Source organism: Aptenodytes forsteri, unplaced genomic scaffold (assembly GCF_000699145.1).
Source record: "Aptenodytes forsteri isolate BGI_AS27 unplaced genomic scaffold, ASM69914v1 Scaffold280, whole genome shotgun sequence".
In the NCBI taxonomy this organism is placed as follows: Eukaryota; Metazoa; Chordata; class Aves; order Sphenisciformes; family Spheniscidae; genus Aptenodytes; species Aptenodytes forsteri.
This window is the reverse complement of record NW_008796042.1, coordinates 840,710-858,472: the sequence shown is the minus strand read 5'-3', so window position 1 is coordinate 858,472 and position 17,763 is coordinate 840,710. Positions and strand designations below refer to the sequence as shown.

The 17,763-nt window shown below is 42.4% G+C and overlaps 1 protein-coding gene across 1 annotated transcript in view; it reads right to left on the bottom strand.

Moving 5' to 3' along the window:
• Positions 1–17,763, bottom strand: part of XDH (xanthine dehydrogenase) — a 52,467-nt gene that overhangs the window by 10,917 nt on the left and 23,787 nt on the right. Inside the window, exons 15-26 of the mRNA XM_009285567.1 lie at positions 14,156–14,340; positions 13,450–13,624; positions 12,915–13,004; positions 12,081–12,250; positions 9,396–9,519; positions 8,864–8,983; positions 7,222–7,318; positions 5,157–5,281; positions 4,029–4,162; positions 2,460–2,547; positions 1,748–1,834; positions 439–630 (exon numbers count right to left, since the gene is read on the bottom strand). Coding sequence (XP_009283842.1) covers positions 439–630; positions 1,748–1,834; positions 2,460–2,547; positions 4,029–4,162; positions 5,157–5,281; positions 7,222–7,318; positions 8,864–8,983; positions 9,396–9,519; positions 12,081–12,250; positions 12,915–13,004; positions 13,450–13,624; positions 14,156–14,340 — 1,587 coding nt within the window. The remainder of the gene's footprint in view (positions 1–438; positions 631–1,747; positions 1,835–2,459; positions 2,548–4,028; positions 4,163–5,156; positions 5,282–7,221; positions 7,319–8,863; positions 8,984–9,395; positions 9,520–12,080; positions 12,251–12,914; positions 13,005–13,449; positions 13,625–14,155; positions 14,341–17,763) is intronic.

Below are 17,763 nucleotides of genomic sequence, written 5' to 3'. Positions count from 1 at the left end.
GATGACATCAAAAGCACGTTGGTTCCTAGTTTTAATCCTCTGCTCACTCTACAGAACAATAGAATTAACAGACATATATCTGTTCATGGGAAAATGGGGACTGAGACATTAAGGCTGGGAATTTTCAAGAGAGGTTGGGACTTAAGCACATTGTTAGTAAGATTAAGGTACCTAATGCCTTTGGGCTTTTTTTTTTTTTTTTTTAATATCTATCCTTAAAGTAGGTGTCACACAATTGAGGCTACTGAGGGAATTTAATGAAGCAGAAGATAATCCATGCTATAATGTGGCTGTCATACAGAAAGTTTGAGATCCTGCTAAGGGCTTAGCAAAAACAAAGCAAAAGTTCTTATGCTTAATAATTTCCTGTGGTTGTGTCCAGTTCTCAGAGTTTGTTCAAAGGCAGCACCGCCCTGAAATGTGTCAGTGGATCTGTACCTCCTCAGGTGGCAGGCCACACTTCCGAGCAAGGTCACTCATCCAGCACTCAGCAATCATCATTCCTTGGGGCCCTCCAAAGCCACGGAAGGCTGTGTTGGAAGGCAAGTTGGTCTTGCAAACAATGCCCACGCTGCTGACATTGGGAATGTTGTAGGAGTTATCCAAATGTAACAGGGCTCTGTCTATAACCTGGTGAAGAGAAGGGGTGGATTTTACATTCACATTTTACATGAATCACATGTCAAGACTTCTTACTAGCTGCCAAAGCCAGACTGGAAAGCTCTGAAACTAATGTACAATAATAACCAGCACTTTCTCTTGCACCCTGCAGTCAATACAGCTGGATGAACGCTGAGGCACAGCCAGTACTCCCTCACATTTGCAATGGAGTATCAAGCGGTATCCTCCAGAAGGACAGGACAATAAGCACACTTCTCTGTTGACACTTAGGACCCTAGGACAGATTGAGCTTCAAAGTCCTTTGCTGGCCCTGGGCTCATGCTGAGCCAAACTGCTACTAAACGCCATTACCCACCTGGAAGAACCAGAACCTTCTTTTAATTATACTGAGTAATCTGTTACTGGAAAAGAAGTCTTGCTGACATCAAGTGACTCAGCAGCTGGGCTGTGGCAGTAAGGACAACTATATGAAATAAGGATTTTTCAATAGCTACATCTAAACTGCAAGATTTGAGATCTTTGTCCATTAATTGTCCAAATCGGGAAAGGGCCAGGGCTTCTTTCTGGCTTGTGTTCCCAGATTTCCCTTCCAGCAGCAGCACAGACAGAAAAGGAGAGATTTTTTTACTCATCAGAATAAAAATTCTTGGAAACAAACTCAGAAGTCAGGCCCATTCTTGTCCTTAGTGCTTATGAACCGAACGTTAGCTTTAGCCAGTCCTTAACAAGCTTGTTGATTTAGGCACTCTGCCCTGATCAGCCTATTGACTTGGATGTTTCTTATTCCAAGGAACTAGCTTTCCCCAAAGCTGGGGAACTATCAGTCACCTTGCATTGTGCAACAAGTTTCCCATCACAGCCCTCTAATGCAAAGCAAACTTTCTTGACCCTTTTACCTAATCCAAGTTATTACAGCATCAATAAGAATTGTGTAGCACATGCCAAGGCAGGTCAGTTGGCTCAGAAAGCAGTTGTAGGAGCTCCAAAAACCCATCAAGGTCTGTTTTCAGTCATGTCAGAGAGCAGGATGTGCAAACAATGCTGTAGACAACTCTCTGAAGTCAGAGCGAAAGGTTGCACAGGGAAGTGTCTTCTGCCTAGTTAGCCATTGGAAAATTTTACTTACACCGTAAGAGAGGTCTACAGAGTTGCCCCCATTGCTGTAGTATGACACCTCCAGACTCTTGACTTTCCCATTCTTCATGAAACCAACCTGTCAAGAGAGTCTCCTCAGTAATCTGTTTTCTACAAAGTGTTCTGTTTCGTGCTTCCCTCCAAAAACTGAATGGACCTCATACAGGCAAAAGGCTGACTGTCCTCTGCTGCAGCATAGGACAAGCACAGGCAGCAACTGAGGAAGCTTCCCAGTAAAGGGTCTATGTATGCGTCTTAATCTTGCTCCAGAGACCTCTTCTAAAATAAGTGCTGGCCACTTGTCACAGCCACACCTTCCTTAACAGGTTTTTGCTCTGAAAAGCAGAAGCAGTTGGATGGGGATTGAAGAGGAAAGGAAGTTAACAAAACAAACAGTAGTACAATACTGTAAACAAATGGGGAAGCATCTAAGAGCAACGTGATTGTCAACAGGGGCAAAGTCTTGGTTGCAAGGAGGAGGGAAGTATTTACGCTGAGGTCACAAGGGAACCATCTGAGCCAAAAGAACTTCTGCAGGACTTGAACAGGAAAAACACTATAACCCAGCTGACCTGATCCGTTTGCAGCAGAGGAGATCAGTAGTGAAACAACCAGAGCAGCGATTTTTTCACAGTATCTTACTACTCGGATATTTCAGGTGACAACACTGAGACAACGTGCATTTATTTCATATGTATGCATACCTTGTACCTCCCCAGGAAGGGATGTCTCCCACCACTTATCAGCATGTCCTCATCTCGATCCAGCATGCACCTTACTGGGCGGCCAGTTCTGTTAAAGGATACATTTATCAGGCAAAGCCTGAAATGCGCAATACAGTTCCTACAGAGCAAGACTCTCCTCTTTTTGGTGAGCATTGTCTCTCCAGAGTGGCAATGGGGAGTTAGGGGGTAAACTGCTTGGTTTATACATCTTCCTCTTAAGAAAATGGCAAGACTGAGTAAAAAAAAAAATTAAGATCTTAGAAGTTGGGACCTGTTTGTGAAAACTCTTGTGGAGACTCTTATATTAAAAGGGATAGTTTCTTAGAGACAGATGCTAATAACTGAGCAATCACTGTTTTCCAGACTATTTCTCAAGGCACTCTCTTGGCTTTGCAAGAGAGAATGCCGTATGAATTATATAATAATGCTAAGTAAAGTACTAACTAGCCTTCAATTTGACCTTGTTTTTTATTTGCTTATTTATTATCCAAGGAGGAAAACAAGGACAAGAGGAGGATTTGCTCTTCATTTTGTAACAATTCTGCCTTCCCAGTGCCTCTCTTCAGGTTGTAAAAATATCTAGGGAATGCCATACATGCTATTTCATAACCTTTGGGATATAAAACAGTGGTTTGGCTGGCAGAGATAAAGGAAAGAAAAAATGCACATGTATTACTGATTAATTAGAGAAAGCAGGTGGTTTGCTCGGAACCAGAAAAATAAAGCTGATTTAAGTACAGGAGCTTCATTTTGGCTGTTCTCTTCCAAAGGTATTTTATCAAATTGCTGCTGTATTGCAAGATCCATCTAGCATTGCCAGCAGGGTGCATCCTCACTTACAAGGGCAATATTGGGAAGGGCAGTGTTACATGCAGTGCACAAATGTCATCTCAGAGGCCACGTTCACTCACAACCACAGAAACTCGCACAGTTAAAGATGAGCCCATGTCAAAACTCCAGAAACAAGAAGCACATTTCCAATGTACACTTCACAAACGGTTACAGTCTAGGTTCATTCCCTGAGCTTTTAGGAGTTTGAAAAGTGTGGGTTTCTGTTCAGTGGCCTGCCACCCTTCCTAGGGAAAAATCCAAAGAGAGAGTTTGCAGAAGAGCAGAGAAACAGTGGTGCAAGGCTGGTGTAGAGTTTTGAGCAAGGAAGAGACTCTCATACCTCTATTACACAAAACAACAAGCATGGCTAGTGCTGGATGTTGAAAGGGTTTGGGGTGAATTGAAGGGGAGAGGCAGATAATTTGAGATACAAGAGCTTTCAGAGAGCACCAAAGGAACAGCAAAGGGGTTTTTCCCCCCTTCCTATTAAAAGCTGACGTTCCCGCATAAGCTTAGCCCCTCTGAGCAAGTTCAATTCCTCCTACCAGCTAAGAGCCTATTAGACAACTCCTTTGGGAAATCCCAGGCTTGCTATAAGCTGTACAGTAACAAGACATGAAGAGTCTTGAAAGTGCTCCAGTGCAAATGGTGCTCCAGAAGGAGGCAGGCTGGGACAGTCTGAAAGGAAAAAGCCCTGTTCCCCACACCCAAACTTACTTGAAGGCTGCGACAGCCACTGCAGTTGTCAAAATAGTATTCCTAGTCTCTTTTCCTCCAAATCCTCCTCCCATTCTTTTCAATCGAACCACAACCCGATTTGAAGGGACTCCCAATGCATTAGCAACAAACTCCTAAAGAAAAACAGAACAGCAGAACATGTACAGAGCTGAGCTGGTGTTAAGAACTATATACCAACACATTGCCTTTCTGCAACCATCGCAACAGTGCAAATACTCTGTTACATTGCAGGTCCTATTGGTCCTGCAATTGGATTTGATGCAATTAGGACCAATAAGCCCAGTATTTTCTCTCTGAGGTGGGAAGGCACACAGTGCTTCAGCAGACAGCACCAGATTCAGGAAGAGACTGACATGAAATGAGGTTACCAAGACATAGGTCTCATTTAGCACAGGGTTTGACATCCATACCACTCTGTCCATTCTCCTTACTATTATGAGACCTTTGGACAATCTTGGTGAGTCAGTAAACAGGCCAAAGACACCCCATAGTGCCAGCTGCCTATCTCACAAGATGGCAGAGTTGGTATATATGGTCAGTGTTTACACCACCTCTCTGTCTGACATGTCATTCAACAGCCATGCTACAGCTGGCACCCTCTCCAGAAAGGGTTACAAGGGGTAATGGCTTTAAACTAAAGGAGGGTAGATTTAGACTAGATATAAGGAAGAAATTTTTGACGCTGAGGGTGGTGAAGCACTGGCACAGGTTGCCCAGAGAGGTGGTGGATGCCCCATCCCTGGAAACATTCAAGGTCAGGTTGGACGGGGCTCTGAGCAACCTGATCTAGTTGAAGATGCCCCTGCCCACGGCAGGGGGGTTGGACTAGATGACCTTTAGAGGTCCCTTCCAACCCAAACTATTCTATGATTCTAAGCATGTAATCCCTGGTGACAAAGATGTGCTGCCAACAGAAACATCTCTGTCACCTGGAAGTGGATTCGGGACACCAGTAGGATGGATACGGACTTTAGGTCCCATACCCAACTCTCAGCCTATGTGGTTTTTTTATTCAAGACAAGATAGGACCAACTGTAAGACAACTGTTTATCTAGTCTGAAACTGAGAAACAAATGCCTTTTAGGTAGCAGGTCAATAAGACAGTACCTGTGTCTTCATTAGGTTTTGGGTCGACACAAAGAGTTCTATCTCACCATCTTCCCCCTTTGGCACAGCCACAGTACAGTGAGTTTCCAGATAGAAATGCTCCTGCCCACCAAGGTACATCTCTCCTAGAAAATTGAAAGAAATGCCCCAAAGATAGGGTATCCCTGGTGTTATAAGGTATCTCCCACCATGTGCTGCCTGCAAGCTACTGCCCTTTTCACATGTGTTAAATGACAACCCTTTGCACTACCCAGCACTGGATAACCCTAGCTCTAAAATTGACACTTCTGGTTCGACATTTTTAAAAAAAAACAACCCAAAACAAAAAACCAGACAAGCCCCCCCCTCCACTTTCTAGAAATCTTCAGTTCAAAACACAAGTGGCTGGCATTTCAAAAATAAGCCTGCACACCATGCCATTGACCCAGCATCCCTTAAGATGCAGTGTTGCCCTGATAACACCACTGAGATGAAGGATAAAAATAAATCAAGTATAGTCTAGCTGAGCAGATCAAATACAAGGTTACAGACTTTGAAACAGGGGAACAAAAATAGAAACCCAAAATGCCTTAAGAAGATCTAACTGGGAATCAACTCTGTCACTGCATGTGACTCTTTCCCAGGACATCTTACCTGGCAGTGCTGAGGGTACAATTTCCAGTCACGCTACACACTATTAAATGCCAGAATCAACCTCCTTTCTCAGTCATGGCCCTGGTCTGTTCAGCTGCCATGAAAATTAATATTCAGAGCAGTTCTCAAAATCCTGTTCTTCTCTTTCTTTTATTCCATTCAGCAATAACAAAATAGCTGCCTTCATTCGGTACATCAGTGAGAAATGCACATTTGCATGAGACAACGCCTACTCTGGTACATAGCAGGGGCCTTTCTCTTGTCTTCTCAAGGGGGTTGGCCTGGCATTCACACAGTATTGCAGTCTTTTAAATAACCTATTCTTCTAGCTCAGAACAATTTCTGCCTTGCCTGGCACAGTGTTTTCATTTTTTATAGTATAGCACAGCATAAGAAAGTTAACAACAGCTTATGACACCTTTGAAGCACCAGCGCCGATCGCTGACTGCAGAGGAAAGTCTCAGCAATGCATACCAAAATACAACAAATGACAGACCTGGAAATGGGTGTTTCAGTTAAGTAACTCTCCCCTTCCCCCCCAGGGAGGTAAGGGGGGCATCTTCTCTGATCTTCAAGAATAATCCCTTCACACTAGACTGTGTCTGTAACTGATTTAACTTCCTCTCAGATCTGCAAGAGGGATACAACACCCTCTTATTGACAAATACATAGCTCTCCAAAGGTCTGATGTTTGAGACTCTTCCTCTCAGGCGCTATTGATCGGTGATACATACACCAGGCAATGACATGGGTCTGACAGAGTATTCCAGTTCACAGCTCTGGCACTCTCCCCTCCTAACTCATAGAGGTTTTAAACAGTTGTTGGTAATTGCTGTGTTTACCCATGTCTCTACAACCTGCTTGGCAGACTCCAACTGAATGAAACCAAGAAGCAGAAAAAAAAAACCCCATCCTCAAAGACAGACCAACAATCAATGTTGAGAAAGTGTTACAGGGCAGCGCCATGTTCTTCACGATACCTACAGCCACCAATGTTGGTGGATCAGGTTTTCAGATGCATGTATGTCCCATTTTCATAAGATACAGTCGTATACAAGGTTAAAGGAATGACTGTCTATAAGATTCAGACCAGACTATGTCTGGACAGGGAAACTCCTATATGAACATATTTCAGGAAAAAAAAAAATCACTTTGTAGAATATTTGCTTAAGAAAAATATGTCCTTACATTGGAAGAGAGTGTTTACAGGGGCACAGCTGGAAGCATCTAAGTCTGTTTGAAACTGAAATTAAATCTTTCACAAGCTATTTGTATATAAACAGTTAGCTGAAACTTAATATGAAATTAATTTAGCCCCACAAGCCTTACTTTCATGAGTTCAGTATCATATGCATAAAAAGGAGGCTGATAGCTTGACTTCCTTTGTCACAAACTATCCTATTTTAGAAGAAGTATTAATGCTTATTCTCACCTTCCAAAACATGATCAGATTCTTCAAATCCTTTCTTCACGTCTCCCTTATTAATCCTCTTTATAGACTTAAGAAAGGATTGTTTCTCAATAGCTTCCTAGGAAACATGATGACACAATGAAATTTTTGTGGAAGCAGAGTGAAAACAACGCTTCCTCTAACTGAAGGAGAAATATCCAAGATAAAAAGGACAAGAACTTATCAGATACTAACTATGGTAATAGCCAAGTGACTTGACTTAAAGCAGTACAAAATTTTTGGCAACAACAATTTTACAATAATCCCCATAACTGGCCAATCTTAGATTGCTCCTTGTGACTCATTTTACATTACGGACTCAGAACCTCAAGGTCTGTAGCCACCAGAGCTATGACTTACAACTTATGTTAACTATAGTCTGTGGCCCAGAAGAGGGGAAAAAGGAAAAGGAAAAAAAAAAAGAGGAAAAGAGGCAGAAGGACAAAACTAAATCTCTCAGACAGGATGAGAACTTCTGCAGAAATAGTTCACTTCTGAGCTAACATACAATAATCTTTCTTGGGGAAGTTTTACAAACGCATTTCACTTTTGCCAAAACAGAAGCTTTCCATAATGAAAAAAAAAAAACCAAACACAGAATGACTAAACAACAACAAAAAAAAATCAGCACATTTTTGGCTCCACTCTCATCTTCCCTGGCTGAATAAACAACTAGAAGCCTCAGAAAAAGGAAAAAGTTCTCACACGTTGTTTGTGAACCCACAAATCATACAAACAAACCAAAACCTCTGTCCACAGATGACAGTACCAATGTCTGTACTAGACAATGCAGACTCTCAGTATTTCCATGAATACAATTCACATTACAAAACACATGGTATAAAATACTGACTTAAAAAAAATTAGAATCCCATGGTTCTAATTTCTCCCCCCAAAAGAATGGCTTCATACATTTTTTTCTAATTTCTAGATGTGAATGCTGTATTAGATATTATCATTTGCTTTTACTGTCACATAAGGAAATCTTGTCAACAAGCCTTCTAGTTAAAAAACAACATTAAATGATCACAAATTGTTGACATTAATTCCTTCAGCTTTGAGAAAAGCCACTTAAGGGCTGTGTCCATACAGTCAGTGGAAATGTTCACAGTGGAGAGTGAACTCCTGAAAATTAATTTCATCAGCTTAGAAACTAGAGAAGCAGTCTGCAGAAATCTCAGAGCAACAGTGCAGTGACAGAGCTAGAAGAGACGTTTTCACACCCTATTATTGAGTGGTATAAATCAGAGAATGAAGAATGAATGAATACCAGTGAAGCGTCATACCAGAGAATATTGAAATCAAGCACCTGTGGGTAAGACTGTAACTGACAGTAACCTTGTTAAACAAATTTGTGCTGAGCACAATATATCTACCAGAGTTTGGTTTATTTGTTTTAGCTTTAAATAACACGGAACAAGTTAATGTACTCCCAATCCGTACCACATCAAAGGTGTGTCCTCTTTATATTTAAATACACAAATTATTCCTTCTATCCATATCCTGCTGCACCCACAAAGACTAACGAAATGTGTGGCTAAATAACCACATGTGTGAAAACAGAAGTTAATTAGACATCAGGGGGTCCCAAGCCAACTGCAGAAGCAGATCTGAGCCATCTCACCTGAATTGTGACAATAGGTTTGAGCTCTTCGTACTTAATCTTCACAGCTTTAGCCGCTCTTCTGGAATGTTCTTGTGTGTCTGCAAGAACTGCACCGATGATATGACCAACACAAGTGACCTACAGGCGAGATTAGGACCCACCATCATTTGGTGTGTACATACGCAGTAACTGAGAGGCTCATGATAATTCTCTTCATCTATTCCTTTTGTGCAGTTTTTCATCTGTTTGTTCAGACCAGTCTATTTAAAATCAGTCAAGGGAAAATGATCACAAACTACTTTGGACAGTAACCGAGTGAGTGAGCCTGTCCCAGTGGCCTGAAGCTTAGAGGAGAATAGTGCAGATAACACAGAGGAGAGCGGCATGGGGCAAAGGAACTCAGGCCTTATCGAGTTTGGCACCAAGATTTCTATTGACTCCGGTGCAGTTAGAATTTATCTCTGTAGAAGATAGAGGACTTCACTGGACAATATGGAAAATCTTATCTCCTGAGCAGTGTGATTGAAAAAGGCTATTTTTAACCACATACCACATCCTCAGCAAAGACGGTCTCATCATTAGCGATGCCAGTGATGTTACTGCCAGGAACATCCTTGGCGGAGACAAAACACACAAACCCAGGAACACTCTGGGCTTCAGAGGCATCTACAGAACTAAAAAAAGAAAGGAGGAGAGGCAGCATTATTATTTCTCACTTTTCTTTTTGTCAGAGCTTATGAGACACCAATACATTTTCAGGCCTGATTCCCTGAAGTCTGGCTATGCAAAAAAGGAGGAGTTTGTCACAGGAATATCATGTGAGACCAAGGCAGAAAGGGCAACATATTAGACTAAAATCATTTGGGATCTATATGATAATCTGAATCCTGACTGTGAGTGATCACCAGTCTGCTTCTTTGGACTATACTGTATCATACATCTTTTCCCTAAGACATATCTGAACTTGATCCAATTGTCATGTGTACTAAAGATCCCTTGACACCCTTTACCAAGGACAGATTGGTGTTAGCGATGATATGCCTCCACTCTCTCCTTAGCTGCCATGATTCTGTGAAGGCAAGATTCCTCCCTGTCTATTGATAAACATGAAATTTTACTGCAGACACACATCATCTACCGTGGCTTCACCTCTAGAGAAAAATGTGGCTGTGAGTCAGGGAGGGGTTGTTGAGTATCAATCACAAGGAAGCTGCAGGGTATTCAAAAGGATGCAAAAGAAATGACGCTCCAAAAGACAAAAAGCTTCATGAAACCTCTTTTGCTGATTACCAAAGAAAGCCTATCTAACCAAAATGTTTGTCTGCTTGAATCATATACAGATTTAAAACTAAGTGACAAGCAGAACAGAAAGTAACTAGAAAAGTGCAATATAATTTAATTTTTATATGGAGCACTTCATAAAAAATGTATTACAAAAGTCTTTCAAGCTCCTTTTGCAATATTTTGTACATTGGCTATGTAATTGGCTTGCTTTACAAGAGAACTGTTGCGAATAGAAAAGCTGTGGCTTTGTTTCTACTAACGGAATGATTTATTGTCTTCTGTAAATGGCTGCAATTTTTTCAGGATGCTTGTTTAGATTCCTGAAACTCTGATACAAACTGTGCCTGAATGTAGCTGTTTATGCATCCCAGTGAGCTACAGACTTTTTAAAAAAGACATTTAATGTATGAATGAACTTTCCCACATGAACTCTTAGACAGCAGGAACTGAAGACAATGCTATTTTTCTTCGGAAAGTTCAGTTTCCCATGCTTCTGCAGTAATGCCTCAGAAACAATCCCCTGACAGTTTCCCTTAGTTAGAAATACAGAGGCAGATGATTTCCAATTTACACGTGGTGGTCAAGATCTGACACGGGTGAAGTGGAAGTTTTCAGGGCCAATATTTTGACCGACAAAAATCATAGGCTGAGATACTTCTGTCACCTGATGAAATATTCTACTACTTCCTCTACAGAACAATACAGGCTCACAGCTTGAAATGTGAGTACACAAAGCAAATGCAAGAGAATGTGTACAGCAGCCTCTAGAAAATACCGCGTATTGTGGTCACAGGCATATATCTGATGCTTTCTCTATTGCCCCATCTGCACAGGTAGTAGTAACAATACTTATGCATTTGCAGCACTCATCAATGACTGCGTTGGAACACCGAAGATTTAACTATGATGGCAGAGCAATTTCTTTCATAACCTAGGAGTCGACTACTACACATCTGTGCATCTATGACACCGTACTGCCCGTCCTGTGCTAGACCACTGTGGGAAACCTCTGGACAGGAAGCCTAAATAGGCAGGAAGCATTGCCTAAGGAATGAACAGCACATCGCAAGGCTGTTGAGGATGACACAAGGCAATGTAACACAGAGTGTCCCACGTAAAAGCAGTTGAGGGCAGATGAGAGCCTGCAGAGCCACCACAACGTAAGCACAATTAGGGATTGTGGGGGCAGTCAGTCCCGCAATATAACAGCATTAAAACTCACATAAGAATGTAAGATGGCATTACCTGCCAGGATAGGCGTTTTAGAGTTGGTTAGTCACTATTATAAATTACACATCAGTCGTGCCCTGCACAGACAAGATGTTTTCAGAGACAGCTGCACTTCCAAATACTGACCTATCCACCTTGCTACAGCCGAGCACAAACAGGTCTACATCTAATAGCTGAAGCTAACTCACACAGGACTGTTATGCAGAGGGCTTGACCGTAGCCAGTGCAAGCAAGCACCGTGCAAGGCAAAAACCAGAAGACAGTACTCACATAGCTGACTCACCAGCAGGAGTGCTGTGGCAGAACTGCATGTTACAACCTAGATTTTTAGGCAGATAGGAAAGAGCATGTTCAAGCTGCATGCTCTGGTTAGTGATTAAAACGACATCTCAGACATTGTGGTGCTCTCCTACCCTGCTCCTTTTTAATCCTGCATGCTTGAGTATAAGAGATGGGACATGCAAGAAGGTTGCCTAGGGCTGAGGGCTTTGTGCTTCAGCAAAGCTCTGAGTTTGGTGTTAATTCCCTCATATTCCCACTTACGCAGACTTGCAAGGCAGCTGTAACACATACAGCTCACCTCCATGTAACAATGTGCAATGAATTGGAGTTCCCACTAATGCAAAAATCTATCCCTCACCCGCAGCTTGACAGGTCAATGTTTTCTAAGCCACCAGGCACTGGATGCTTCCAACATCTGAAACTCAGAAGCAACACTTACAGGATCTTAGCATGGGCTTTGGTGCTGGTCACCAGTGTTAGATACAGCTCATTGTCATAGTGAGGGATGTCATCGCAGTAAACAGCTTCTCCACATGCTTGTTTGGCTGCTGAAACATGCATCAAAGGCCGGCCCACCATATCTTCAACTGCCTGCCCCCTGGGCACTTCCTGCAGTAAAACACATAATTGATTACTACTGCTCATATTGCAGGGGACAAGCATTGATAGGAGAGCAAAAGGCACCATGAGACATTCTAGTGAGATGGGGAATGGGATGGAGGCTCAGTCCTGTGGGAAAGAAAGGTAAACAAGATGGAGTGGCTACACAGAGGAGGCTGTAGAGAATGAAGTGAAAGGGATTTGGTTTTTGAAACTGCTATGGAAGAGAAGGATTTGATGTGACAGCTTGCATAAAAGGTTCAAGTTCTGAAGCTAGCTTCTACTCTCAAAGCTGAAGAGAACAGGTCATTAACAGAGAAATATGGAAGAAGATATATCCTGAATCTGAAGCCCGAGAGATGCAAAGAAAGGCAGGCTGTAACTGGGGAAAGCAGAAGGGCAATTTCAGTTTGGATATGGAGCTGGCTGCAGGAGGGAAGTGCTACACACAGCAATTTTTATGAAGCTGTACACGTCAGGAACAGTCTTAGGCAATGACAGGAAAGAACATTGTATCCTAAAGCAAGGAAGGGACTGAGACCCAAATACAAGCCTCAGGAATGGCATTATATAAGTTCATGTATTGCTCATACTCAGGGAGACAACAAGATAAGAAGCACAGTTTGAGCTACAGAAAAGCCCGGGTCTATGTCATGCAGGTACTGCTACTTACTTGGAAGAGCTGGGCATTTGCAATGGGATCTTTGTGAAACAGCTCTGTAGCACTGATGTAGTTCGAAGGGACGGGCTCACACAGATTGTTCTGCCAGAGACATATTAAAGAACAATCATCTTCCCTGCCAGTCCCTTTCTCACATTCCCCAGTAGCCCAGGATATTCTCCATTCTCCATCCTCCAGTGAAGATAATTCATATTTTACTGGGTGAAAGGCAAACTGTGCTCAGGCTCTGTGCAAAGAATAGCCACAGACCCATGAGAGCAGTTGTAATGCAACAAAGGGGAGAAGTCCAGGAATCCTCCTGTGAACCCACAGATCAGCACCCTTCCACAGCAAGGTGGGGATGCCACAAGGAAGCAAGTGGGAAGATACACTAGTCACTGTCATGCAGGTAAGGAGTAGAGTAGCTCTGGCAGCTATTGCAACATGGAGTTTGTTATCAGGAACAACTCTGCTTGAATGCCTTCCCCACCAAGACAGCACATACAGGTCCTCCTTCCCCAAATCTGCCTTCCCTAGCAGCACTCACAGTGCCATTGTGGTTCTTGCTCAGTTTCTGAAGGACCGTCAGGTAGAACTTGAAGAAGAAGCTGAGTGTAAGCGTGCGTCGGAAATCCACCATCCCACCAGGCGCAGAAGGAGACAGATCCATCTCACCCGCCAGTAAGCGGCAGGCATCCTGCAGCAGCTTCTCATTCCAGTCTCTGCAAGGGAACAAAGGTGACACAGAGCCCTTGCTCAGCCCTAAATTTCACTGGGGCAGACTAACTCTTCTGACATGGCAGCCACTCAAGCTCTCAAGCAACAGCCACCTGTTCTATCTCTGTCTAGAGCATATGTGTCAGCTTTGCTCTCATCTTGGGCTCATGTCATCTTTTCTAAAGATGTGGCAAAGCTATTAAATGATAAGAGTGCAGATTTCTCAGTCCAGTTTGAAAGAAAACCAGTTTTGTACATCATGCCCGACATCTAGCTTCTGCCTGCTTCAACAGATGACTGAATTTCGCAAGGAAATGGCTCTCTGAATGACACACTGACATGGATCTTTGAGGGTAAGGAGTACTGGAGGAAGCAAGGCATCACACAATATGCAGACTGCTGCATAAGCGTAGCTACACTTCTTTCCCCTTTGTCCTTCTGTGTACTATCAGAGAGGATTTAGGGTATTTGAACTGCTCCTGTAAAAATCAGCATCGTTCCATTAGACAGCCTTTCTATCACAGAAAAATTCCTACCTGCCGGTGAGCTCCTGGCAAGTTTTTAGCGCCAGGACAGTTGTAGGAGCCATTCCTCCATAGCTTAGTTTTATCTCCTCCACTCGGCTAGTTCCATCTTGGAACAGGACTCTCATCCCACAGGTCACAATAGCAATGTCATCCTCCCGACGGGAAGCCTGCTTGAAAGCTGAGAAGTATTCACCCTAGAAGACAGGAAAATATTTCTTTATTCTCTACCTTGGCATGCTTTGGAGTATAAATACAGACAAGCTGTTAACCTATCTCTACATGGACAATCTATTCCAGGGAACTGTATCTGGTTGATTCATCTTGCAGGGCCAAGCAGGATATGTTTGCTCAGGTAGCACTGTATATTTTCACATGATTCAACGATTAATTCTAATGTATTAAATCAGTGGTTTTTAGCCAACCTAGGACTATGTGGGAAATGAGCTTTGACAGAGATCTGCTTGCACCTGTCACATTTTTTCCATACCTTGAGAGGAAGAAGCAGGACAGATTTTTTTGTACATAAACAAGCTTACAGTTCCTCAGCAACTTCTTCTTTCTCCCAGGCCGCTAAGCGGGAAGCCTAATCAGTAAAACTCATATCCTAAACCCCTTCCCTTCAGAAGTCTTTGAACTCTGCAAGAACTGAAATCAATAATCACAAATGTCTCACAGTTCTAGAATAGACCAGACTAATTAATATAAGACAATTTCAATCTGTTACTGCAAATACAATTCTCAGTAACTATCCTGGATCCTCTGCTGCTCTCCACAGAGCGAGGAAATTCTTTCAAATGCACCAGCAACTACAACTCACAAAACTCAGCAGCTCTCCTATGAAGAGTGGCAGTAAATATGAGATTAACACTCTACCAGTATGCACCAAGTGATGGTGTCACCCTGGAGTCACAGTACAGTCAGTTTTTCCCCTTGCCTGTCCTGCAGATTATGACAAACTGCTCTTCAGGCATCCTGCAGACTAAGAGAGGAATCAGATCCAATGTCTTTGTATGGCCCTTCTGTAGAGTTTTCTGCCAAGTTTCTTCTCTAATAGGTTAGCCAAGTGACTCTGCACAGCACAGCAGCCTGTTCCATTAATTATTTCTAATCGGAAGTGGACAGCAATTCTTTCATTATTGTAAAGAACAATTCCTCTATTGTTGGCAATGAGAACAGTTTCACAAGAGGTCCCTTTTGAGCATCAAGAACTTGTTACTGGAGATATAACTGAAGGGTGTGTTTCATTTCCTGAATTCAAGTAATTAGTGGGCAGCCAGCAGATAATAGCACAGGAGCATCAATAGCATCCTCTCAATGAGGACATTTTGCCACTCTGCTTGTTAAACCAATTAGCTTTCACAGAGGAGATAAAGCAGCCTCTTCTCTTACTGCACACTTCAGAGAAGATTTCCAATAACATGATTGCAACAAGAGGGCAATATTTGCCTTCACTTCTCGCAAGACACCTTAGCACAGAGTCCTGCGGGAGAAAAGGCACTCGCTATTTTTCCTCACTAGGAGTGTAGGTAAGGTAACCATCACATCAGCTGCCCATGTCTGCCCTACCTCTTGGTAAAACAACAGAACATGTCCCCTCTAAACTACCACAGTGAAAGTTTCTAGGTGTTATTCTCACAGGAAAACCAAGCAACCCTTACTCTTAAGGGCTGCATATTAGGGACCTAGATTAGTCTCCCCTCTTCCCTTCTGGACAAGATGCAACACCAGGTAGGAGCACATTAAGAAATCCACAGGCTCTAAAAGATTCATAGGCAATATTCACAGTTGCAAAAACATTGTTTCCATGTCAATTTTTTCAGTCCACCACCGTGGAATATAGAGATCAATAATGGATGAAGGTTGGAGGATACTAACCTAAAGGATGAAGTAAGACTTCATGACCACTTTCTGTCTCTTCAGCAGGGCAAAAATTGTGATACTATGAGCCTATGATGGCAATACTGAGCAAACAGTAGGTTAAGATTGTTTTCCAAAGATAGAAATATATAGGCATTGTGTTGTCAGGCTTTTTCTATTTGAAAACCAGTAAATGTCTATGTGATACAGAATACTATTATCATAAAAAGTAAATAACAGTGACAAATGTGATAGAGAAAGATGTATGCAAAGGAAAGGACATGAAAAACTGATGGTCACTAGGTGAGTAATAACACAAGTGGTGCATAACATTTGTGAACATTATCTGGAACACAAGGAATGTTTTTATAGTCCAGAAGAGAAAGAGGGTTGTTAAATAAAGGATATGTCCTGTTCTAGGAATGCCTTCTTATATACAAAAAGCTAAGCAGTTTTCTTTTCTGGAATCTGTTCATATTTTATCTTTATTCTAGTGAGCTGTTTCCTTTTCTAAATACTGTCTTTGCTCAGCTGCAATCTCCTTACAAGTATAGACTCAAAACTCTTTATTCCCTGAATATCTTAAATATCTGACACACAAACTAGCAGGTGAAAAAGGTGTTACCTCCTCTCCCTTAACAGCCTCTCTGTGATAAAGCCTACCCTGAACTCAGTCCCCCTACAGTAACACTGAATCGTGCAAACCGCTATACTTCTTTAGTCTAATTCTTTCTGTTGTTTGGCCAGTCTTACCCTTGGTGTGACAAGTCACATCAATGCAAGAGGTAACATCAGTTTTAAACAAACATAAACCAAAAAATTCGATCTAGCTGTGTGCTGACACAGCCCTGCTTCCAGTTGTGAGGAAATCACAGTTCCAGAAGACTTTGCCTACCACATGCCAGCACCTTCAGACATCCCCTGAAGAACTTTAGTCTCCCTGACTTCATGTTTGCGAGCAAAGATCATCCAAGAAACCACGAAGTAGAGAGTTCAAAAGTTGTTTTAGTTTTTCAGATCAATGAGCTGCATATAACCCAGGGATGAAGCCATTGCCCTGCTGCTAAACATTTGTTTGTTTTGTGAAGTTGCCATATGACTGTCATATGGATGGAGGAACATGGTGTTTTCCATTGACTACCTCAAGCGTGTTTCTCATTTTGGCAAAAAGCGATGCTTCCTGCAATTATCACATGATCAAAGAAGAATCACTCAGAGATAGATGGAAAAACACCATAAATAAAATAGCTGTGTTCCCTTAATAGTTAGATAAAAAAATTAAAGAGCATAGACAAAGGATTTATTGGCTCTATCCCATAATATGATGGCATTTCAAGTAAATCAGTGTTTTCCATTTATAAAGAAAATGTGTCACTACACTGTGAATCTTTGCATCTTTGTCCTGGTTTCGGCAGGGATAGAGTTAATTTCCTTTCTAGTAGCTGGTATGGTGTTTTGGATTTAGGATGAGAACAAAGTTGATAACGCACCGATGTTTTAGTTGTTGCTAGGTAATGCTTACACTAGCCAAGGACTTTTCAGCTTCCCATGCTCTACTGACTGAGAAGGCTGGAGGTGCACAAGAAGCTGGGAGGGGGCACAGCCAAACTGGCCAAAGGGACATTCCATACCATGTGACGTCATGCTCAGTACATAAACTGGGGAAAGCTGGCCGGGGGGGCCGCTGCTCGGGGACTGGCTGGGCATCGGTCGGCAGGTGGTGAGCAATTGTACTGTGCATCACTTGCTTTGTGCATTAT